The sequence below is a fragment of the Palaemon carinicauda genome, chromosome 37 (assembly GCF_036898095.1).
Source record: "Palaemon carinicauda isolate YSFRI2023 chromosome 37, ASM3689809v2, whole genome shotgun sequence".
NCBI classification, from domain to species: Eukaryota; Metazoa; Arthropoda; class Malacostraca; order Decapoda; family Palaemonidae; genus Palaemon; species Palaemon carinicauda.
The window spans coordinates 26,188,397-26,213,794 of NC_090761.1; the positions used below are offsets into that span (position 1 = coordinate 26,188,397).

Below are 25,398 nucleotides of genomic sequence, written 5' to 3' on the forward strand. Positions count from 1 at the left end.
GACAACACGTGAAATAACTCAATTTCTATACCTAAAACAACACCTGCCATGTAGCAAGCAAAAGAATCAAGATGAACAGAGAGAGAAAATGGAAACATTGTATCTGTGAATAAATAACATAATGGCAAAAACCTATAATACAAAAAAAGCAACAGCAATAGTACGTAATTTAATATCCATAGAGAATATCCATGCTCCATTACAAGAGCAATGGGAAAGATAGTGAAACAGAAAGCTATGTTGTGAAAGATGGACGAAGAATTAGAACATTTGCTTCTCTAATAACAATAAAAAATAGGCAGATAGATCCAGTTTTGAACAAAATAGATATCGTTGGACTACTGGTACATCAAAATCATTGGTACGTGTGACCTGTATTAGTAAATGAAGAAAAACATAAGTGGAAGATTTTGAAGAGAAAGTGTGACTTTAGGAATATCAGATTCAAGACCAGATGTTTCCTTGGGTGAAGAGACGAGATGAAAATCAGGAAAAACAGATCTTTGGAGGGAGATAGTAGGCAAACACCCACACCTGATAGACCAACTAATAGTTCTTCATCCTGCTTAATACTCATTTATCATTTTCTGACTTTCTACAACTCTCTGTACCACACTTTTCATACACGCTCGTACACTATAATGGTTTTGATTTTTCGTCTCATCACTCGCTCTTCCTTGCAATGTTAATAGACCATCCTGCGTTTTCATGATAGCACAAGCTTTATCATGTTTGAATTTTTGTCACATTCTTCCTCGGAAGTTGCTTTATATAAACTCGATAACTATTAAATAAAGTTTAGTTGCATTCACCTTGCCTCTTAGTCATCACCTATCGGCTCACTCGCACAATCATTGAGTGTATATACAGCGACTTCCAAGGAAGAACGTAACAAAAATTCAAACATGATAAAGCTTGTGGTAGCATGAAAACACAGGTTGGTCTATTAGCAGTGCTAGGAAAACTGTTACAGTGTACAGGCATGTATGAAACAGGTGCGGTACATCTCCCAATCTCAGCCTGTGTTTCCGGTCACTGGAAACCCTTTCTCTTATGAAATTGTATTTTCATTTGCAATATAATTTTCCGCAAACCATTCTAGCCAAACAGAAATTAGATGGCTCATCTCTTAAAAATCTGTTTCACTTTCTTTGCATTCATCAACGTCTCCAGAGTATTGTACAATGCAGGAAAGTAGAGACATGACTGATGCAAGCGAGTGTGACAACTCTCACCTCCAAAATTGGTTACATAACAAGAATGCAGATTAAATATGGAATCTAAATATAACAAACTTGTGGCATTTATAGGATAATACCTTGAAATTCCTTGAAGGTGTAATTTTAACCTAAGCAAAGTAAACAAAATAAATGTTTCCTGAATTCTTTAGTCTTCTGTTTATAATTTTTACAAATCACTAAAACACTTTAAATTATTTCTAGGTGCAATGTCCACCAAATCTACAAGACTCTTCTAGACAAGATTTCTCAAAGTGGTGTTTTTCTTTTACCTAATATCATAAATTTTAAGCAATTTGTATTTTTCCTAACAGTACTTACCTTAAACTACTTTCTTAGGAGTATCTGGGATCTCCTCCCAACCGACCAGAGTTTTGTGTAGTTTACCCTACTCCCGTTTTCTAAGAGGGGTAACCTCAGGTGGAGTGATACGCGCCCTGAGGCAACCCCGGGTCAGAGAGCATGCTTGCTCAGGTCTCGATCCCCAGTAAGTTCTTGATAGCTTAGGTTTCTATGAGGTCCAGCAAGGCACTCGGGGAAGGATGGGTGGGCCATTAGCCGAAAGTAGTTCGAGGTAAGTGCTGTTAGGAAAAATACAAATTACTTAAAATTTGTGATTTGTTCCAACACTGAGTACTTACCTCGAACTACTTTCTTAGGAGACTTATACCTTAGGAGGTGGCAGTGTCCTTCAGGACCTAGAGACCGTGAGAAGTATATAAGAGGAACCTAGATAGGAGACTAGGTTCTGCTGACCCCAAGGAAAACATGAGAGAATAGGGAAAACTACGCAAAAACCCATCTTAGTGTCTAAGTAACTCACCTCTGCAAGAAATCCTAGGAGACATGTCCTTCCAAAGATAGTGTATCCCATGGCAGTTTCAGGGGACTACTGGAGTCATTTCGGTAAGGGAGCAGGGGAAGGAAGAACAACGGGGTTAAGGAAGGAACTTATGTCTCTTGGACTTACTACCCATGGTTATCACTGGGGCTACACCTTTAAACCGTTTGGAGCGCGGAAATGACGGGACCTGTCGAGAACCCGTCCAGGGACTTCCTCGAGTAGTCCTTCAAGTAGTGAGCTGTGAAGGTCGACTGGTTAGACCAAGTACCTGCCCTCAGGATCTGGCCCACTGCCATATTCTTCTCAAATGCCAATGAAGTACTTAGACCCCTAATGTCGTGGGGTCTGGGCTTTCCTGGAAGAGAGACCCCTGCACTACTGTAGGCCCTGACGATCACCTGCCGTAGCCAGAAGGAGATAGTATTCTTGGAGACTGGCTTCTTCACTAGTCCCGAGGAGACAAACAGACTCTTGATCTCGGGTCGAAGTCTGGCTGTCCTCTCTAAGTATTTTCGTACTGCCCTGACAGGGCACAGCAGCAAGTCCCTCGAGTTATCCAATCGAGGGATTGCCGGCACTGAGAACCCTTCAAACTTGGGATCCCAAACGGCTGGATTCTGAGTCTTTGCCACGAAGGATGGGACGAACCTGAAGGTAGAATCACGCCAACCCTTCGAGTGTGACACCTCGTACGACAGTCCGTGCAAATCCCCTACCCGTTTTGCTGATGCCAGAGCTAACAGAAAAACTGTCTTGAGGGTGAGTTCCTTGTCCAAGATGTCCTTTAGGGGTTCAAAGGGAGGTTCTGACAGCATCTTCAGGACTCTGGCCACGTCCCACAGGGACACCCTACTGGCTTGAGGGGGGCACAATTGTTCGAAACTCCTGATGAGCATCGAGATATGTCTGGAGGCACCCAGGTCGATGCCCTTCAGGAGGAAGACTTGACCCAGAGCAGCCCAGACTCCTTTGATGGCTGGGATGGACATGTTTACCTCGTCCCTGAGATGGACTAGGAAGTCCGCTACCTCTGGAACGGAGGCCCTCAATGGTTTGATGTTCCTCGAGACGCACCACTTAGTGAATGTGGCCCACTTTGCCTGGTATACTGCCACTGATGAACGTCTCAGATACCCTGTCATCCTTGCTGCCGTTCTCAAAGAATATCCTTCCTTCCTCAGGAGACGCTCGATAACCTCCACGCGTGAAGGCGGAGGGACCGAGGGTTCTCGTGGAACCTTTGAAAATGGGGCTGCCGGAGAAGGTCTGGCCTGTCCGGAAGGGGCCAAGGTGGAAGGCGCGCCAGTTCCTTTAGATCCGCAAACCACTCTCTCTCCAGCCACCAGGGCGCTACCAAAGTCATCCACAGGTTGTCCGCCCACCTCACCCTGTTGAGGACCTGTCTGAGCATCCCGAAGGGAGGGAAGGCGTAACCGTCGAGGTTGTCCCAAGGGTGCTGGAAGGTGTCCTCAAACGCAACTTCTGGATCTGGCACAGGAGAACTAAACACGGGGAACTGTGCGTTTAGTCTTGTTGCGAAGAGGTCCAACACTGGCGATCCCCATTTCTGAATGAGGGTCTTGGCCAATTCCGGGTGCAAGGACCACTCGGATCCTACCACTTGACCCATTCTGCTGAGGCCGTCGGCCAGGACGTTTCTCTTCCCTGGAATGAACCTTGCTGAGATCTTGATCTGTTCCCCTTCGGCCCATTCTAGCAGTCCCAACGTGAGGACGCACAACTCCTTTGATTTTAGTCCTCCTTGTTTCTTTATGTAGGCCACCACCGTGGCGTTGTCGCACATCAGTGCCACGGAGTTTCCCGGAGCCTCTGAACAAACTCTAGGCACGCTCTTCGCACTGCCATCATCTCTAGTACGTTTATGTGCTGGTTTTTCTCTACGTCCGTCCAACTTCCTCTTGCTGTCCTGCCAAGGAGATGGGCACCCCACAACTCCTTGGATGCGTCTGTGAACAGAAGCATCTCCAGAGGGTTGGCTGCGAAGGGCATTCCCTTGAGGGTGTTCGATCGGGCGATCCACCACTCTAGGACTTCCTTCGTCTCCCGGAACACCGGGACCACCTTGAGGGGGGAGTCTCTCTGGTTCCCGGTCTCCTTCAGGTTCCATTGAACTCCCCTGAGTTTGAGTCTCCCCTGGGGGACTAGCTTCTCCAGCGACACGAGGTGGCCTATCAGTCTTTGCCAGTCCTTGGCTCTCCTGGGCTGGTCCGACAGGAAGAGCCGGAGGATCTGTTCCAAGTTGTCTAGTCTCTCCACAGAAGGGAAAGCTCTCGCCAACTAGGAGTCCAGGACCATTCCGAGGTAGGTCATCCTGGTGGAGGGTATCAGTTGGGACTTCTCCTAGGTTGATGATGATACCCAGGACGTTGCAGAACCGCAGGAGCTTCGCGCTTTGCTCCCTCAGTACTTCCCCTGAGGCTGAAAGCAACAACCAGTCGTCCAGGTACCGAATCAGGCGGATGCCCTGTTTGTGTGCCCAGGCTGAGACTGTTGTGAAGACCCTCGTGAAGACCTGAGGGGCTGTGGACAGACCGAAGCAGAGGGTCTTGAACTGCAACGCTTGGGTAGGGTACCCCATTTCACCCTTGGGTACTTCCTGCTGGAGGGGTGAACAGGGATTTGGAAGTATGCGTCCTTGAGGTCTATGGACATCGTGAAGTCCCCCTCCCTCAAGGCCGCTAGGACCGACTTCGGGGTGTCCATCTTGAAGACGGTCTTGCACACGAACTTGTTGAGGGCTGAGAGGTCTATGACTGGTCTCCAGCCCCCTGTCGCTTTCTACACCAGGAAGAGTCTGCTGTAGAACCCAGGGCCTGGGTTCTTGATTGGTTCTATCGCCCCTTTCGCCAGCATCGCAGAGACCTCTTCTTGTAGGTCCGTCCTTCTCAAGGGGTCCTTGGGTACCAACCACTCTGCCTGTTGATCTGTCATTAGAGGTGGGGGGTCCGCCAGGAAAGGCAACCTGTACCCTTCTTTCAGGACTGCTACGGTCCACGGATCTGCTCCGTGGTCTCTCCATGCTTGCCAAGAATGTTTGAGGCATCCCCCACCTGAGGCTTCGGCAGGAGTACGGGGCCTCTCTCCCTATCTCCTTCTAGAGGCGCGGTCTGAACGACTGCTTCTGGCTGCCGCATAGGGAGGCCTGAAGGATGACTGTGTTGAAGACGTTCCTCTACGGGAGGGCTGCGAAGACTGAGACCAGGCCATAGTAGGGGCATCTCTCCTGGGTTGACTAGGTGAGGTGTGAGGAGGATGGGAGGCATCGGAGGGTGCCCTTCTATGGGCAGGTCTTCTCGCTGGAGGGGGTCTGGAGTCTCCCGTATCCTTCAGCTTCCTGACCCTCTCTACTGTCTCTTCCACTGCCTTCAGGGGGAAAATTGAGTCATCCCACAGGGGTAGGCTCATCAGGGACATCACTTCTCTATCGGGGAGCCTCCTTACGAGCTTGTTGAGCACCGTGTCCCTTTTCCGCAGAACCCAATTGGCGGCCTGCGCGATGGAATGGTATGAGAGAAACTTAAGGGCTTTACCTCCCGAGCTAAGCAACTCCTTCAGTAAGGCCTGGTTCTCCGGGATAGTGAGGTCGTAGGACTGGAAGCCTACCAGCGTGGAGGCCCACCAATCCAGCCACGAGGAAACGTTCACCAGGTCCTTGACTATCTCCTCCATCATGGCAGCTTCTGAAGGGGAGAAACAGGTTGGGGTGGTAGTAGCCCTCTCTTCAGCTGCTCCTTGTCCCAGGATGGCAATTGCAGCTCCACAGTACAGGGACCTGCGCGATGCCCTTCAGGAAGGTAAAACCGGCTCTGGGATTTTAGGCCTTGAAGAAGCTTGGAGGAGCTCTGGGTCTTTGGGGCTTCTGCATGGTTGGCCACGATCTTGTCCACGTGAGCCCTACCCAGCCTACCATCCCTAGCCAAAGGCAGGGCTAGTGAGGGTCTCTGCTGCACCGGGGCATCAACCAGCATGCTGAGGCCCGAGAGCCAGACTTCGTCGGAGGAGGGCTCAGGTTCGTCCAGTCTGTGATGCCTCCTAATGAGTCCTATTACCCTCCTGTAGGCCGAAACTTCTGCTGCTGAACCTTCTCCGTTGTCGTCCATTTCCTCCGTAGGACGCTCCGCTGCCTCCAACGGAGGTCGCCGTGCGGGCGGGAGGAAACATCTTGGAATGGTCCAACTTCGGCGGCTCAGGGCGTAACACGAGCATTGCCGTCAGGACGGAGGCCTCCGTCCTGGACTTATTCCTGCTTACGGAGGTCCAGGTAGATGCGGGCTTGCTCGTCGAAGGGAGTTGCTTGTCTCGTTCCTGCCGACTCGTCGTTGACTTGGAGGTCGGGACGCGGCTGCCAGACCGAAGGGGCGACTCTCTCCGCTGGGCGGATGGAGTCGGAACCTTCGCGGACTTATGCCTGTCCGCTGGGACTTGAAGAGACAACTCCCTCCGTCGATCGTATCTGCTGCTGGATACGTACCTCACTGGTGAGCGAGCCCTTGGGAGCCAGTTCGGGGGGCCCAGAACTGCTGACATCTCGAGAAGCTTGCTACGAGGGATGACGACCCATTCTTCCCCCGGGGAGTCACTTCTCCTAAACTTCCTCCTGGGGGATCTAGAGCGCCTACCCCCGTGGAGGGATCTGGAGCGGGAGCAAGAATGAGAACATCTCCTGCAGGACCTCTCACAATGTCTCCTATGGTCCCTCGGGGCTCCGTCTTCCGAGGAGCAAGAGTAGGCTTCAACCGAGGAGCCCGACGACTTGCATGTTCTCACCGGCGGGCCCGACTCGTGCCGCGTTGTTGATGGGTCCACACGTCGCTCGATGGAAGAAGAGGGCTGTAGGAAGACGGATGGAAACGTTGCTGAAGGCGCTGGAGGGGAGCGTGGGAGTTCCTCGATGGGGGACCAGGTTTCAAAACCTTCCTCCATCCTCAACGGAGACTTGAAGGGCGTCTTCGGCTGCGGGAGAAGAGGTAGGCACAGTTTTTCCTCACATAGGATCATCGGAGGAGACAGGCCCTGCTTGCACCAGGGTTCCATCCCCTGAACACACTCCCGTCCCTCCCTCAAGCCCCTCACATGCCTGGAATGACGACACAACACCACTATCCCGTAAATCAGACTCCTGGGGAAGGGCCACAGGCCTCTTCCCCGCAACTGACTTACCTCGTCTCCTACTCTGGGTAGGGGAAGGCAGCAGCGAGGCTCTGTCTGACGATACGCCCGGTGAAGCAAGAGGAGAAGAGACGCTCGGCTTCTTAGGCGATCTCTTAGACGCCTTCTTCATTTTGGTGCCGTAACGCACCCACTGCACCTCGTTCCAGGACTCGCACTCCGGACACGTGGCTGTAGGGGAACACACACTGCCCCTACACGAAGAACACAAGGAGTGCGGGTCAACTTCAGGTTTCGACAGGAAAGCACCACACGATTTACATGATTTACCGGCCATAGGCCCAGAACAACGGCAGGGATGCTCCATTACGCACTAGTAAAGCACCGCGAGACACAGGAACACAAAGGGAAAGGATAAGGGGGAGCACAAAGGTACCACATGGGAACCGCATGAGAGACAAATGGGGTCGGGGACACAAAGGGTCGCACTGGATAAGGAGAGCGTCGTGATGTTATCGCGACGCGACCAGAGAACTTACTGGGGATCGAGACCTAAGCAAGCATGCTTTCTGACCTGGGGTCGCCTCAGGGTGCGTATCACACCACCTGAGGTTACCCCTCATAGAAAACGGGAATAGGGTAAACTACACAAAACTCTGGTCGGTTGGGAGGAGATCCTAGATACTCCTAAGAAAGTAGTTCGAGGTAAGTACTCAGTGCTGGAACAAATAAATAATTAAGTTGTAATTATTGTGAATAGATCACAACACCAATGGACCATATAACACCTTGTTGCAAATCATCTTATACTAACACTGAACCACGACACTGGATTTGTATAAGTTGCCATTCAGCAACTCTCTCTGCTTATTATATCAATACAAAAACAGATATGTAAATATTGTTGTACACAAACAGAATTCAAATAAAGACATTTGAGAATGCAGAGTTGTCATTATAATAATGGGTAAAACCATATTTCCCTTTTCAAGCAGGAACCTTGTTGGGTGTTTGGTTACCCAGCATCAACTCAGTAGCAGAAATTTTAGTCAGCCTGACAGAGTGAAGGACTGTCTCTGTTAGATAGAGCTTATATAACAGTTTGAGAAAGGTTTCTTACACAAATTTCACCATTTCAAAACTTCTGACTGATCTTCAAGTTACCATTCTTTACAAGCTCATGCAATATTGTACATGTGGGACATGATTCGTTACAACCAATTCAACAAATAAAAAACAATTGCATGGCTAACTGGGTTTATGAGAAATATATAGATTCATCTGAAGCATTTTAATGCCTACAATCAAATAAAAAGCCACAAAATAAAATCCTACAATTAGTTAAATAAAAGGATTTAACTCATATATTTTCCATATCACAGTGGAACAAAACTGTGTATATCTACAGACAAAGGTTTTTACAGTCATAACACCATACCTCGAGATGGATTACTATCAAGCAAGATATGTAAGTAAGCCTTACATTTTTGCCTGTGTTACAGAACATTAGGTAATAATACACTACACAAGCACTCACATAAAATGAGTTCAAAACAGCCATGACAAATTATTTCCATTACCACAGAAGAGAGAGCTTTGGTGAGGACTCTCTCCAAATTACATATCACTGGATTTTGCAAAGAGAAGCTCATACAATTCTCTTGAGCAATGAACAGTGATTATCAGTCTTTTTTTTTTTCATACAGATTCTCTACAAATAAATAATGCAAAAATACTTTCTAATACAACTTGCTTATGTACCCTAAGTCTTTAACTTATTCATATAAGAAAACTGAAGTGCTTATCAAAAGAAAATGTGCTAAAATATATTGATGATTTCTTTCAATGAACTTTACCGTACTTTGTGGCAATCTTATCCCAAAGCATATTTCTATGACCACAAGTACTCATCCCATTTTCTCAATTTTTTTTTTCTTTTTTATAAATTAGCATCCTTGGCTTATATTTTCTACTCATATCTTTATCCAAAGAAAGGATTTGCTTGAATGCAAATTATTCATGGCAAGTTAACCAGTAGCCACATCAAATGACCATATTAGATGCAACTCTCAAAAGTATAATACTGTATCCCAAATCTGAATCCTAACTCAAGTGAAGAAATAAGCTTATTAAAAAATAATGATATCATTTACAATGATGATATGTTTATAATGATAAATAAGTGCATAAAAGTCATGAGAACTAACCTTGCCACTGCATTAAGATCATTTTCAAAGACCTTAGGGCCACAAAGCTCGTTGATTCCCTGTTGCCAAAGCTGACTGCTAAGTCTGTTATGAATGAGTAAATCTAGGATATCACTTAAGGAGGAATCTGTAAAAGAAAGAGGAAAAAATAATCATTATCAGTATAATAGCCATTGAACAATGGTAATATTTCAAACATCACATATTGACACAGCTTCAATTATTTTTCTAGAGCCTTAGTGAAAAAGTTGTAGTTTTTTTTTTATTTGGTTCTTATATAAAGTGTTACAGTGAGTGGGATGGATCAGCTAAAGAAAATGGTCACCCACTGTGATTGGTAGAGCCATCAGCGGTGAATGAGAAATTGGAATCAACAGTATTATACAGACACAAGATTCATTTATTGTTAATCTTAGTGTCTATGGAAGAAATAAATAAATAAAGTATATAATAAATTTCAATAAAAAAAGGGGGATCTTGACAAAGGAAAACCTTTTTTTGAAGAGCAAAATATGGTCTAAAAGGAAACCTCCAGACTCTGAAACTGCCTCTGCTAGAGAATTAAAGGCAGATTAATATGGCATCAGGACAAGACATTTTTGGGTTAGATGGGGACATGCTTTAAGAGACAGATCCTTGAACCTCTATCAAGATTCAGTGTGAGCCAAAAGGTTCTCAAATTCGATATCATTGAATGGCAAGTCCATACTCTATGTCTAAAAATTTTTGACTCTCCAGCCAAAATGCATAAACCACACGATCCCCAGGGGTTTCCCAATAGATCCCCCTCCTCTACATCCATGGAAAGAACGGCTGCCATCAAACCTGTAATACTTGAAACAATAGGAAGAGCCCCATCTCACACCTTCCCAAGAGCCCGATAACCCAAAGACCCCGCCGCAGACAGATCAACCGGTCGGGGCAGAAAGGAAGCTGATGGAGGGCACAAACTCCCTGAAAAGGCTAACCACAGAAAGAGCGGATCAAAGCCTTGACTATCTTGGTGATAACCGAGGCAATCACAGGCGACACACATATACCAAATTTGGGCGGACCGGTAACCTGCCTAGCAGAAGCCTGGATGTGGAACCCACTTCGAGGGCAGCCTTGACGTCAGGGAAAAAGCCAAGGGATACCTCCCAGGAAAGACTGAAGCCTCTGAGGAACACTGAAGTAGAGCTGCATCCTCTTCAGGATCTCTTAAGGATCTAAGTCGTCCTCTGATCAATGATCTAATATTGTAAAGGGGCCTGGTCCACTAAGACCCAATCATCAAAAGCCCTAACTGCTACATCAGGAATTGCAAGGCAGATAAAATCCTTGAGGTCCTTGCTGGGTAAAAACTCAGCAGACGCCCCCCCCCCAAAAAAAAAAAAAAAAAAAAACACTAGAATCACAAAGCCTTAGCTGGTGAGCTGGAGAAGGTAGGCAGGGTTAAAATTAAGGAGAGGAGGTAATTTTAGTAAAATATCCCTTAGGTGTGATATATGACATTGTGTTGTAATTTTTGGGAGGGTAAACTAGTGATCTTAACTTCTGTATGGTTTATATTTGTAAAGTCGTTGTTCGTACTTGGATTTGTACATATACTAGGGATAAAAGAAATCATTTCCAGATTTGTCATTTACTTCAATATGAACACAAACCCTCATTCTTTACATAGAACTCTCACAGTTAGGAGGGTGGAAGTCCTCTATCTAAATGGCTGGAACTTTATACCTGGGATCGCTCTATCCAAGCATGATAATGCAAGAGATGATCATCCTAGCACCTCATAAACCAATGGCTTGACACTGCCAGAGGGTTTACGAACAGTGCAAAGGTGGAAAGTGAGTGTAAAATCACCACTGTGAAACCGTTTAAGCAATAGGCACTATAATTTACCCAAACCCATGTCATCCTCGTAAGGAAAATGAAGATGTAACAAGAAAAGCAACAGATATATTAGCTAAAAGCTACATGGGGCTTACCTACAGCTAGCGAGTTCCAGCTGACAAGGAACATGGATGCTGTATCCTAAGAGAAGGGGAAGATGAAGAAAAGAAAATGGCAGTCATTCTTTCCACTCACCCCAGACTAAAACCGTAACCGGAGTCCCCGAACAAATGGTAATAACCCTGTGAGGGAGCTAAGGTAGCAAAAATATACTGCTTACTGAACAGTTACCACAGGCCCTAGAATATAAGTTTTGCAGGTAGTGGGCAGTGAAGGTAGTTTGGCACCTCCATACGCCAGTCTGTAGAACCTATTGCAAAAGGGTCTAGTACTGGCAAACCCCACAAAGTCATTACTTCATTTGCTATCCAAGGATTCAGATCACTCAAATCCAACTACAGGTAGTCGCTGACTTACGACCTTTGCGACTTAGGACTTTTCGACTTTATGGCCACTTTCGCGTCTGCATTGATGGCATGAGTCTGTCAAAAATTGTACACTTACTGTATATGACAAATACTTCCTTGGAAATAATATACTAATAAATTAATATTTTCTTTTATTGATACTCTACAGTATCCCTTTTGAAATACAAAATACATTAAGAAAAGTCTTAATGTTTGTCGAGTTCACATCAAATGTCTGGTGATGTCATATTTCTGGCGGAGAGCAACCGGGAAAATCAAGTAATTTCCTTTCAATAGGTTACTGATTTATGTTAGTACAGTATTCCTATTATCGAAATATCGAGTAACAATATAAAGTTTCTCAGGGGTCTGTATCAGTTGCTATGAGTACTGCACTACTGTACTCAGCGTAAATTTGACTCTACTGTACACCTAGGAATTGAATTGAATTGAATATAGGGTTTAGGCATCAAGCCAAACACTGGGGCATCAAAGGCCATTCAGCGCTGTATAACAAAATGTACACCTAGGATTTGCAATACTTAATTACCAGAATGCATGAAATATAACACGAGGTTGGCCTCAAGATAAATAGAAGACAGAGATGATGAGAATGTTGTATGCAATGGAATCTGAAATATCATTGGAAGGGGAAAGGATTAATGATGTAGAATCATTTAATTATTTAGAAACTATGATCTCCAATACAGGGTCTTTAGAACTGAATATTATTGAATGATTTAAAATAAGAAAATCAAACAATGGCTACATTAAGTAACATTTGGAAATCAAATTGCCTGAAATTAAATATAAAAATCAGGCTATATATCAGTTTAGTGAGATCGGTGTTAATGTATGGACACGAGTCATGGTAGGACAATGAAACAATATCCAACAGATTTTGTAGATTCGAGAACAATGGCCTCAGAAGAATATTGGGAGTTAAATGCCAGGTTAGGATTAGAAATGAAACTATAAGAGATATTACTCTATGTGGATGAGATCATGGTGAGGGGTAGATGGAGATGGTTTGGGCATGTTCTTTGCCCTCCCCAAGAGAGATTAATTCACCAAACGTTTAACTGGGCTCCACAAGGCACTAGAAGAGTTGAAAGACCCAGGCCTAGATGGCTGAGGACTATGAAGTGTGAAGTAGATGGTGAATGAAGTATTGATTTAAAAGCTCATGATAGAGACGACTGACGAAATCTAACCAAACCCCTTTGCGCCGATAGGCGAAGGAGGAGAAATTGATGATAATGATGATTAGCAAAGGAGGAGATACTGATGAGTTCTTCCTTCTGCCCCTTGGTCTCCAGAAAATTAATAGAGGCTTGATCAGGGAGGGACTTTGGTTGCGAGGCTGCAGTGGAAGGAGCCCTCTCTACATATTCAATAGCTGATAGCCTAAAAGAGTCATTAAACAAGATCTCTCTCAGAGATCTTAATACCCTGTGGGCACTGGGGTGGAGTGTGATCCCCCAGGCGGTGTTACCTGCCTTTTTGGCTTACGACACCTTCGAGTTATCTTAATAGGGTAAACCCATAAGTCCTCTCAAAAAATAAGACTGAGTTCATCAGCTTCCAGCTTGAACTTCTGTCTCAAGGTGCTCCTGCAACCTAGACACATGCTCTGAAGGAGTGCACTCAGGAACTGGTGCTGGTGGTGCTGGCGCCAGAAGGCTATGTGGAGAGGCCCTGCTAACAAGAATGCCCCTGCCCCCTACAGCACAAAGCAGCCTTGGGTCTGATGGGGGCTTGATAAGAAGCATGAGAGGACATTGTTACCTCCCGAGGAACCGACCAGTTTTAAACAAATTCGTCAAAACGGCAGGATCTCTCAAAGCTGGCAAGGTGGCATAAACGGCTTTGAAGATTTCCTGCAACCAGCGGGTATCGCAAGTGAAGTGCAAGCCTTTCTTGCTATCCCAGTTTGTGAGACACGATTAGCTGATGACGGGTGATCATGGGTGAGCGCCGAGGCCCATGGGGGTGTGCAGGTCATTTGGCCATAGGTACGAAAGCATGTACCTCCATCTGGCGCTCTACCTCGCCAGGTAGAGAAGGCTCAACAGTCTGTGAGCATGAGTGAGGCACAGGTGGACAATTTTGGCGTGCAAGCAGATGACGCACTAAGCTCTCAAATCAGCCAGAGGGGAGGGTACCAGGAGAGAGAGGGAGAAGTCGGGACTTCAACTTCAAGGAAAACCCCGAAGGCAAGGAATCCTTTTAAACTTCTTCCTCCTCCTGTCATACTGGTCCCACTGGCAGGATAGCCACTCCCAACACTCGTTGCATGAAGAGGCCAGCATGCAGGCGTGTCCTCTGCAAGTAAGACAAAGTCCGTGAGGATTTGTCTCCATCTTGGAAATAAATATGCCGCAAAAGTGTACCGCCACATCTGGACAAACTACCGAACACAATTGTAGGAGAAAAAAGAAAAGTTTAATTCTAGCCACTTCCAAAAGCATAAAAGAACATCCGTTCTTAACCAGGGTTCAAATCAAAGAAGTTGTAGCGAGTGAGTGGAGGTCATGAATCCCTGCTACTTACAGGTAAAAACTGGTACCATCGTTGATGACACCTCGTTAAGTTTTATAGCCATGTTCCAGCTTGCATCATTATCTTCTCCTATGTAAACAAAGGTTTGTTTTCCATAAAAAACACAGGAATAAGATACAATTAATGCTTGAGGGTACACTCGGCCATGCTGTTCTGTTTTTTTTCTCTTCCTCTTGTTTTGTTAAAGTTTTTATAGTTTATATAGGAGATATTTATTTTAAGGCTGTTACTCTTCTGAAAAATTTTACTTTTCCTTGTTTCCTTTCCTCACTTGGCTATTTTCCCTGTTGGAGCCCTTGGGCTTATAGCATCTTGCTTTTCCAACTAGGGTTGTAGCTTAGTTAGTAATAATAATAATAATAATAATAATAATAACAATAATAATAATAATACATATACCAAGGCATTTCCCCCAATTTTGGGGGGTAGCCGACATCAAACAAATGAAACAAAAAAGGGGACCTCTCCTCTCTACATTCCTCCCAGCCTGACAAGGGACTCAACTGAGTTCGGCTGGTACTGCTAGGGTGCCACGGCCCACCCTCCCCAGTTATCCACCACATAATAATAATAACAATAATAATAAGGCAGCCTTAATATTAGGTATAGGAAAAACAATGTAGGATGCAGTTAATAAAAACAGCCATTAAAATAAAATTCTCAAGTAATAAGACAAAAGTACTGTACTAATAACTAAATAACTTACCAATATCCTCACGTTGTTCGCCTTTCCGAATCTCGCTAGGTTTCATGAACTTCTCATCCTTAAACACATCTCCTGGCAGCTCCACAGGACGAGTATCAGGACACTGTTGTGAAATTTCCATTTTACTTTCCACCTTTAAGGAAACCATTCCCAATTCGTCTGGAAGAAAACTTTCTGAAGAAAAATTGGCTGATGGAAGACTACCTTCACTTTTCATCTTTGTCAAACTATCTGCAGTATTTCGTTTTTGACTACCATAGAAGTTGAGTAAAATATCATCTGACTTTGATGAATCGAATTTGAAACTCGGAGAATTAACTGCAGATGCACCTATACTGGGCCTATCCTGAAAGCGCACCATATTCAAGTTATTTTCATTTATTATTTCAGAATCAGCTTTTAATGATTTCAAAGTATTAGTTCCGAGTCTAACATCACTTTCTGTTACCTTTCCAGGATTAGACAGGATTGAATTTGTAAAACTATTGGTACTAAATCCACTGGGCCTTTCACATTCCCTCAATTCATTTCCAAGTTTTTGTTCTGGCTTTGAAATAGAAAAATTTGAATTTGTAAAGCTATTGGAACTAAATCCAGTGGGCCTTTCACATGAAAAACCTGAATTTGTAAAGCTATTGGTACTAAATCCACTTGGCCTTTCAGATTCCTTTGATTTATTTCCAAGTTTTTCTTCAGGCTTTGAAAAAAGTTTATCGACAAAGTCAGACGAAGCAGGCACATTTTTCCTTATAATCTTTGGAGCTTTTGGAGCAGCTTTTGGTTGTGATAAACTCCCAAGCTGTGCAAGAGATCTGACCAAACCTGGATGAGACATTTGACTTTTTGCATTGTTATTATTCACAGCTTCTGGGGAAACTTTTTGTTTCTCACTTACTTCTATGTTGGCTTCCTCACATATTTCCATAGTTCCCTCCTCACTGGAGGAATTCTCTGAATTCTCAAGACTTTGGGATTTCTCTTTGTCTAAAGAATAATTTCTAGAGTTGTGAAAGTCACGACAACCAGGTGATTCAAAGTCTTTCTTTGACAAAGAGCACACTGACATATCTGGCAACACATAATTCTTCTTGCCTGACTCTTGTTTTGATGGAAAAGTCCTTTGATTCTTCTGTGATAGCCGTGGAGCTGTGTCCAATAAGATTGCTGTTCGTTTATCTTTATTCTGGCTCTTCATATTCATGCTTAACCTCCTTGCAATTTCAGAGGGATCTTTCACGACACTTTCAACTTGACAGATTTCTTTTCCGTTTGATGACTTCGATGGTGTAATAGGATCCAAATTTTCACCAGAATGTTTTTTCAAGGGTTCTTGTGAAGATCTGTCTTCTATGCTTGGAGAACTACCATTCAGATTATTCTCAGAGGCAGTTTTATCTTCATTCTTAATATGTTGATACTGAGGTTGGCATGGTTTGGGATAATATGATTTTTTGTGCATTCTTAATGCTCGGAGAGCAAATTTGCTCTTAAATTTCTTACTAGCTCTAGTTTTACTTCTTTCTTTCTTTGTAGGTTTATTACTAGATTTATCTCTATTAATACAATTATCATCATCAGAATCTGAGGAAACAAATTCATGTTCTCTATCATTCAACCTTTGTTCCTTCTTATCATGATCTCTATCATTCAATTGTTGTTCATTCTTATCATGTTCTCTATCATTCAATTGTTGTTCCTTCTTATCATGTTCTCTATCATTTAATTGTTCCTTCTTATCATGTTCTCTATCATTCAATTGTTGTTCCTTCTTATCATGTTCTCTATTATTTAATTGTTCCTTCTTATCATGTTCTCTATCATTTAATTGTTCCTTCTTATCATGTTCTCTATCATTTAATTGTTCCTTCTTATCATGTTCTCTATCATTTAATTGTTCCTTCTTATAATGTTCTCTATCATCAAACTGTTGTTCCTGCTTAGAAATAGATGAATTCAACAATTCTTTCTCTTTTTCATCATCGGAATCACTATATACAATTATGCGTCTCCTTCGTTTAACGGGTCTACGATTACAAAGCCTTTCACAGTCTGATTCTGATTCATGATATGATTCTGATGTCAACACCATTCTTGAGCTTTTATGAAGTACCTTAGATTTCTTTTCACTACTGATGACCTTTGTCAAACTCTCAGAGTCAGATTTTTTGTTGTTACTGTCACTGACCCTTCCATGTTTCCCATCTTCGTCATTATTATCTCTTTCAATTGAACATTCTACTAGTCGCTTTCTAAGTCGTTTTGTGAATTTAGGTTTTCTTTGTTCTATTTTCCTCTTCTTATAGCCATTAGAATTCTGCCTCTCATTCTCAGATATCTCTTCATCCGGTCCGCTGCTCTCGGTTCCAAAAAGGATGCTATTCATATTTTTCACACTTACATCCTTAATATCCTTACAGTTCTTCAGATTATCATCAACTTTTCCAGTACCAACAGAATCTGAAGTGTCATCACTAATCACATTACTCTCATCATTGGATTTCTTATCTATTACATTAGAGAAACCTTCAAAACTATCACTGTGATCATCACCTAACGCCTGTTTTGCACTGCTGTCCAATTCATGGATGCAGCTATTCAATCCACTTTCAAGTTCTTGTGAAGGTGATCCAAAGTTCTGATCTACATCACAGGAAATAGAAACTGATGAAATTTTTGAGTTGCTCTCCTGATGATCAGCAGTTATGAGTACCATACTTCTTGATTCCTTGGTGACTAGTGATTTTCCCTTCCATATTGATTTTTCAGATTTATTTTTTACTGGCTGCTCTAAAGAGAGTTCACTGAAGGCTTGATTATTAAGTTCATTATCTTTACTGTTGCAATCTTCTACAGAATTACTTTCTACAAATGGTACATCAACCTCCTCTGCTGTGACCTTTATACCTTGAGGTATTCGTTCTTCTATTTTTTCTCCCTCGTTAGGGGGTGGCACCACATCCACCTTACTGAACTTTGCGTTTTCCTTACCTCTTGCAAATCGTTCTTCCATCTCTGACTGGAATGCTTTCTTTTTCTGCTCCAGAGCTAATATCCTACCACTTCGACTGCGGCGTCTACAGCTGTCACCGGAATTATCTACAGCATTAGCAGATGAACAAGCTGGCTGCACTTCATTGTTTTCAATCTTTGCTGTAACTTTAACTTTACCCATTTCTGCACTACTGCCAACATTTGCATGTGCAATCGAGTCCTCTTCTTCTTTCCCTGCAATGAAATCTTTAATGCCTAGTCTTGAGGCAATTCTTGAGCTACTTCGTGTCCGTACACGAGTTTCCACATTGCTTTCAGATGTTTGGCCTCTATTTAGTAATTTACTGCTGTTGTGAGGGTCAACCTCAGTGTCAAGTTCATTTTTCCGGTTGGCAGACCGACTTCTAGTTCTTGTGCTCGGAGCGTCCATTTCAGGTTGCTCACTTTTACCATCGTCTTCTGAAAGACTTGAAATACATTGCCTTTTACATGAGGAAATGTCACTTTGTTTTCCCATACCTTTGATGAGAGTTTGTGACTTATTCACAATTTGAGACTCTCTTGGGCTGACTGCCAATTTGTTTATTTCTCCATTATCAATGACAGGACCTTTTATAATCTGAGGAAACTCCTTACATTTCCTAATTCCACGAGATTCAACAGCGCTATTTTCTTCAACAACTTGATGATTATTCATTTTGTCTTCAGTTCTTAGTACCTCATTATCTGACCCCATTTTGCTTTGTATCTGAGATGTCATCTCTTCATCAGAATCACTTATGTATCCAAAGATTTCATCAACTTCCTTCAAAGAAATTTCTTTAACATCAGAACTAGGTGCAGTCCCCTGTTTTAAGTTCTCCTGATCACTTATATGAGTATCCTCTTCAACAGCCATTTTCTCACAATCCTGGGCAAGGTTTTTGGGGGGCACTTTCACATCTGCTTTTGATTTCTCATCTCCATTTCCCATTAGTGTACCTTCAAATAAAGACTTCCGACTAGACTGCATTATTTTCTTGTACTGTTTTTTCAATTCTTCAATCTTCAAGGACACTCTCTCTTTTTCCTTGTTAGATTTTTCATTCATCATTGTTGATCTTTGACATGATTTTCTCTTTTGTCTGTAGCTTCTAGACTCAGTGTCCTTGCTTCCAGCTCCCTTTTCCTTAATCAAAAATTGGTGTGAAGAATCAATACTAATTTCTTCCTTTTGCAAACAATGGCTATCACTTGGTACCTCAGCACTACCATTTTCTTGATGACAGCTCTGACTAAGCATTTTGCTAACATCCTCCTTTGAACCTTTTGTATTTGTACTGGAGTCTGGTTTTGTCATACATTTCAATTTGTTTTCACATACCTTCATGCAAAATGTTGGTTTGCTAGTCATGAAAACCTTTGGTAAATTTTTGTTACCAAGTGGATCTTCGTCAATGTAAATAGAATCATGGCAAATTGTTTCGGAGAGACTTTTCTCAACACATCCTTCAAAATTCTTTGTACCACCTTCCCTTCCTGATGTAACAAACTTATCTACATCATTGGATTCTTTTTCTTCTGACCCCATATTTATCTTATCAATACTTTCCCTTTCAACTACCTGAGCCTTTTTGGCCTTTATTCTTAAGCTTTCCTCTTGTTCAACATCATCGTCACTGTCACTAATAATTCCAAATATATCTTCCATTTTTTCATGCTCATAACCATTCGATTCCATATTGTCTCTGAAAGATATTTCTTTATCATTAAAATATTTAATATTTTTATGCTCATCAATACTTTCCTTGGAATTATTCCCTATCTCATCGTTTACATGTGAAGAGTTTGTTTCATTGACTTTACTGGTTCCATCTGTACCATATGTCTCCATGTAAACTAGCCCTTGTTCCTTCAGGTTGCCGAGCTTTGGAGTTTTCTTTTTCTTCTCTAATGGTGTTACAGCTTGTGGATTTCCAGAAATAGCCATATTGTTACTGTTATGGCAATCTATACTATTTTCTTTCGCACCAATAAGCTTTCTCTCATTATCTCTTTCCTTCAAACAATCAACCAAGTCACTTCCATTTTCATTGTCTTGAGAAAAGCCCTGCGAAGAATTATATTCCTTGGCAAACTTCTTAGTTACATCACGTGGATGGCTGTCTTTAGGCAAATTATTGGCAGCAATTGTTTTTTGAGGCAAATTTCCTGTTTCACTGGCAAGGCAACTGGTCTCATTCTCAATGTTTACAGGAAATCCTTCTGAGGACTGAGACAGAAGAATTCTGGGTCTCTCCCACAAATTTCTTCCTTCCCTTATTTCAGACGAAACTCTGGTGCTACTTGAGTCGTCTTCAACCAGAGGTTCAGCATTAGCCAAGTCAATGAAAACAGACTGACCAACTTCATCTTCAATATCTCGTTTACAGGTTTCGGGCTCGGGTAAACTAAAGGAATTATCGAGGCATTCTAATTTTTCATGAGGCCTCATATCTTTCAAAATTGCTGAAATGATATCATCAACCCCTGTTTCTTCAATAGTAGAGATTGGCTTACTTTCACAGGAAGTTCTTTTTGTTCTCTTTCTATTTTTTACTGGTGTACAGCCTGATAATGATTTTCTTAAAACAAATTCTTTCATTTCTTGAGCTAAATCCTTCTGGGGGCTACTCTCTGCACAAGACTTTCGACGCTCCTTTTCATTTAACTTCTTAGATGTTGCTACCATACTGACACTCCCATTATAAGTGGACCTCTCTTTACGTACAGACGGATCTTGATCCTCACCATCCGAGTCAGATAACTTTGAAGCGATAACACTGTTACGGTTGATAGCTACAAGATGTTTCTTTTCATTCAAGGTTTTAGATGGTCCTACCATATTGACACTCCTATTATTACTGGACTTTTCTTTCCCCAAAGACGAAACTAGATCCTCAACGTCCGAGTCAAATAATTTTGAAGAGCTAACTTTGTTACTGTTGATAGCTTCATGAGGTTTCTTTTCATTCAAGCTCTTAGATGGAGCTACCATATTGACACTCTTATTATTACTGATCCTTTCTTTATGTACAGACGGAACTGGATCCTCATCATCAGAGTCAAATAACTTTGAAGTGCTAACTCTGTTACCATTGATAGCTTCATATTGTTTCTTTTCATTTAACTTCTTAGATGGGGCTACCTCATTGACACTCCTATTATTACTGGACTTTTCTTTCACCACAGACAGAAATGGATCCTCATCATCCAAGTCAAATAACTTTGAAGCTCTAACTTTGTTACTATTAACAGCTTCATCCCTGAAAATTGAAGGGAATGTGTGAGAATCTGACTTCTTTATTGTAGAACCTTTAAATAACGAACTTGATAATGCTGGGCTAGAGACCCCTTCAGGACAGACTTGCTCTTTCTTAATAGTGTGAGGCCTCTCCTGCTGGTCAGCCTCTTTTTCAAAGGAATAAGGTGGAACCGAAGCACAGGATGACCGCTCCTCCTTGATTTGGATCATGTTTTCATCGTCGCTATCAAGGAGCATTTCCTCTAACTTCTTCCCTTCTCTAGAACTGGCCTGGTTACATTCCCTTTTAAAAGGCTCTAACTCATCCGCCTTTCCTTTATCAAAATCATCAAGCCATTCACCCATGGAAGGTATCAATGATGTTAAGTGGTGGTTTTCTCTCTTTAATTTTTTCTCTTCTCTTTTGCAAAATTCCAAATAGTGGGACTGACAGATTTTACCAACGGCATTCAATAGGAAATCAAGTCGCTTCATATCACCCATGAAGCCTTTTTCCAATACATGATCTGAAAAAAAGATGGATACAAAATGTTAAAATATATTCACAAAATTATCCAAATAAAAATCATGAAAACAAATTTTAAAAGTGATCTGTATTTTCCCTACACATACAAACCTGAATTCTTTAATTTGGGAGATTACTTCAGTGCGAGCTGAAACCAGTCCTTGAAATGGATTACAAGCAGTTATCCAACTGGAGGGGAGCGGTGCTTCAGAAGACACCGTTCCAGACTGTTATTACTCACTTTGGATATTTTGGCCCAGAACTTAGAGGGGTCACTTGTGAAGGGAAGTTAGAGAAATTGTTATTTGTTCATAAGCAACATGCAAACTCTCATCCCTTAATTAGGGAGACTCACTGCTTGGTAGGTTGGAAGTACCCTAGGAACCAAAACTGGAATGTTCTATAACTACCCTGGAAGTGTTTTAGGTTTGATCTGTGGGAAAGCAAAGCAAGGAAACTGATACCCCGTATCTGTTAATCCTAACGATGAGAAACTAATAAGTCCTGAGTTGTACAATGAATTGTACCATATCAATTCAAGAGAAACTATACCCACAAAGAGACTTTAGTTAGTATCAAATACCAAGTATATGATTAATGTGTAGGTATCAGATTCACCATCTCCCAGCTCTCATGGGGAGGGGGGAAGTATCGAAGTATACTTTTTGGATACAAATAATGATGCTCTGAAGCATAACTAGCAAGCATCTGGTGCGACCCCCATGTAACAGCTCAACTGCTGACCCCAAGAGAAGGGTAGAGGAATGAAGGAGAAGAGCCAGTTATACTACCCTTCATTCCCGACTTATGTCGAAACATTACCATAGATGAAAAGCAACCTTGTCCTATGTGGGAACTGGGCTGCTTTGTACACAACAGCTTGAGCAGCCACCACAGGTCCAAGCCCAAAGGTGTCAAGAGACTTGTGGGTAAACTGTACTATCACAATTAAAAGGCTGTAAAGGTTATCCGATTTTCCAGATATCTGTCTTCAACAACTGCACCACTGGCATATTTTTTTCAAGGAAGCACATGTGAGGCTAATAACAATATTCCTGGCAGGCACCTCAACTCTCTCTCGTCAGCTGAGGCGTAAGTTCTACGGATTGTCTGTTCCTTGTCACCTCCTCATTTGACATCCCAGTGCTAACTAAAAGTCTCTACACTCAACCTGAGGTGTCTGGCCTTTTTAAATAGCACCGCAGTCCTCACAGGACCTAAGAGCATCTCCTCTTCATCATCACCCAACACCTCCCAAAGGGAGGGAATGGAGGACACGAACCTGGGTTCATGCGCCAATAGAGTCTGAGTCTTGGCTATGAAGTCTGGTACAAATCTGAAGATCTTCCATTCATGAGCACAGGTGATTCCATAAAAGAGACTATGCAACTCGCACACTTTCTTCTCCGGCACTAAGGCTAGCAGGAAGACAGTCTAAAGATTCAGAACACTATTTGATGACCTCAAAAGCCTGAACAGGGTACACGAAAGAGCCTTAAGGACCAAGGTTACATCCCACCCCGGGGTTCAGGGATCCCGGGGTGGGTAAGACTGTTGAAATCCCCCACAAGCATAGATAATGTAATTCACAGGAAGAGGAGAGGTTTATAACCTTCAGTCAAAAACCCATACTTAAGGCTGAGGAAAGCAGGGAGAGTTCTCTGGGGAAAAAAACCTGCGATGACACGGCGGGATCGCCACACTGCATCTTAAGCAGGAATACCTGCAGTCTAGGCTGAATTCCACGAGCTTCCTGGAAGATGGATGGAATGGAAACTGAAAATACCCGTCCTTCCCATCCAATGCCTAAGGAGTCCTGTCGCCTCGTTACCAGTCTGATCGATTCTGCTGTTCCACGCTGGACGAAGTTTGTTCGACAAACTTGATCAGGGCTGAGAGGTCGACTACGGAACTCCCGTCTCAGATACTTTCTTACAAGAAAGGATCGACTGAAGAAGCTGGGGGTGAAGCCGTCGATGATCCTAAGGAAGACCTTCTCCTAAGGTATGGATCATTCTGCCCAAACGGGCAAACTCTTGCCGACCCTATGGCATAGACGTTCAGAGACACTGAATTCGCTGACAGAGACGGCAGGCGCGATATCCTTGGCTGATCACAGAGATCGTGCAGGAATGGGCATCGGGAAGCTGTCATTCGGATGAGTAATCTTAGGCATCCTCCCAGCGTGAAACCTGCAAGGGGAAGGTGCCAATCCTAGAGTTTGTGAACTCTACCGCTCCCTCTAGGACTATGCCCCCCCCCCCCCCCCCCCCCCCCCCCGGAAGAGCCTCCCGTGCCATCTGTACCTGACAGGAGGGAACTGCAATTGGACACCTTATCTCAGTTGTCGTAGCCGGTCCGATAACTTAGGCCGACGTGGCTGAAAGAAAAGAGGCGCTGGAGCCCTGCAGGGTCTGGGAGAAAGCGCCTTGGAGGAGTGAAAACGGAAGTCGACTTCCTCCGCATAGCCGCTGTCTATGTGTCTGTCCTTGGGCACAAACAAACTCTTCTCAAGGATGGAAGGGTGTCTGAGGTTGTCGACATCCACGGATGAGACACCCAAAAGGAAGCACCCGGTCATTGCGTCCAGATGGTCCAACATCGAGCTTGCCCGCAAGTTCGATACTTGACGACGAAACGCCAAGGTGCTTGAGCCCGAGAGGAGGAAAGTACCCATGACCTTCCTGTAGCTTCCTTGAACCAAACCTCGAGTCGTAACCGAGGAGGGAAAGGACCTGGTAAGCCCCTTTCACGAGATGGAAAAGAGGAAGGGGTAAACAGTCACCCCTTGGCCGATGGAGAAATCTCGAACGGAAAACCCCCCCGTCAAAAATCCTTCCAGGGAATGACGGGGAAGGACGAACCCAGGTTCTGGAAAGAAGAATGTTGCTCAGACCTCCCTGAAGATTCTTCTTATTCTTGCATGTGCCATGCTCTGCGTTTACGGGGTGAGGCCGTGTTCTGGAAATACGCTCCAGAAGACTCGCCAGGCTGGCCATGCTGCGAAAACCCAAATGGGAATCGCGGTCGCAATCGGCCTGGAGCTCGCGCGATGGTAAATCAATGATTTACGCATGGCCGAACGTGGAAGCGCCCATGCGCGGTCACGCAGGAACGCAAACGAAAGTGAGCGAAGGAGCGCAGGAGGGCGAGCGTGGTAGGAAGGGCGAGAGCTGGTGGTCGGGGAGCGATAACCCATAGGCGAGCAATGGATACTGCAAGAATTAAGCCGACGTTCGTGCGAAGAAACACCGTAGGCTCGTGCGACGGAACACCGTCGGTTCCCGCGACGGAACACCGTCCGTCCGCGCGATGGAATACCGTCGGTTCGCGCGGGCACGTCGGGTGAGCACAGGCGATCGGGAGACCGATGACGCGTAGGCGGGCGATGGCGCGTTGACGAGCGATGGCGCGTTCTGGCGAGCGATAGCCCGTAGGAGAGTGAAGGCGCGTTGGCAAGCGACGGCGCGTCGGCGAGCGGTGGTGCATTAACAAAATGCTAGCGCGTTGGCGAGCGGTGGTGCGTTAACAAAACGCTAGCGAGTTGGCGAGCGGTGGTGCGTTAACAAAACGCTAGCGCGCAGGTGAAG

The 25,398-nt window shown here is 43.9% G+C and overlaps 1 protein-coding gene across 3 annotated transcripts in view; it reads right to left on the reverse strand.

The window, feature by feature from the left end:
• LOC137629520 (repetitive organellar protein-like) overlaps window positions 1–25,398 on the reverse strand; it is a 167,923-nt gene that overhangs the window by 87,710 nt on the left and 54,815 nt on the right. For all 3 annotated transcript variants that reach the window (XM_068360903.1, XM_068360902.1, XM_068360904.1), the window contains exons 7-8: window positions 15,030–21,809; window positions 9,420–9,546 (exon numbers count right to left, since the gene is read on the reverse strand). In XM_068360903.1, the coding sequence (XP_068217004.1) occupies window positions 9,420–9,546; window positions 15,030–21,809 (6,907 nt within the window). The remainder of the gene's footprint in view (window positions 1–9,419; window positions 9,547–15,029; window positions 21,810–25,398) is intronic.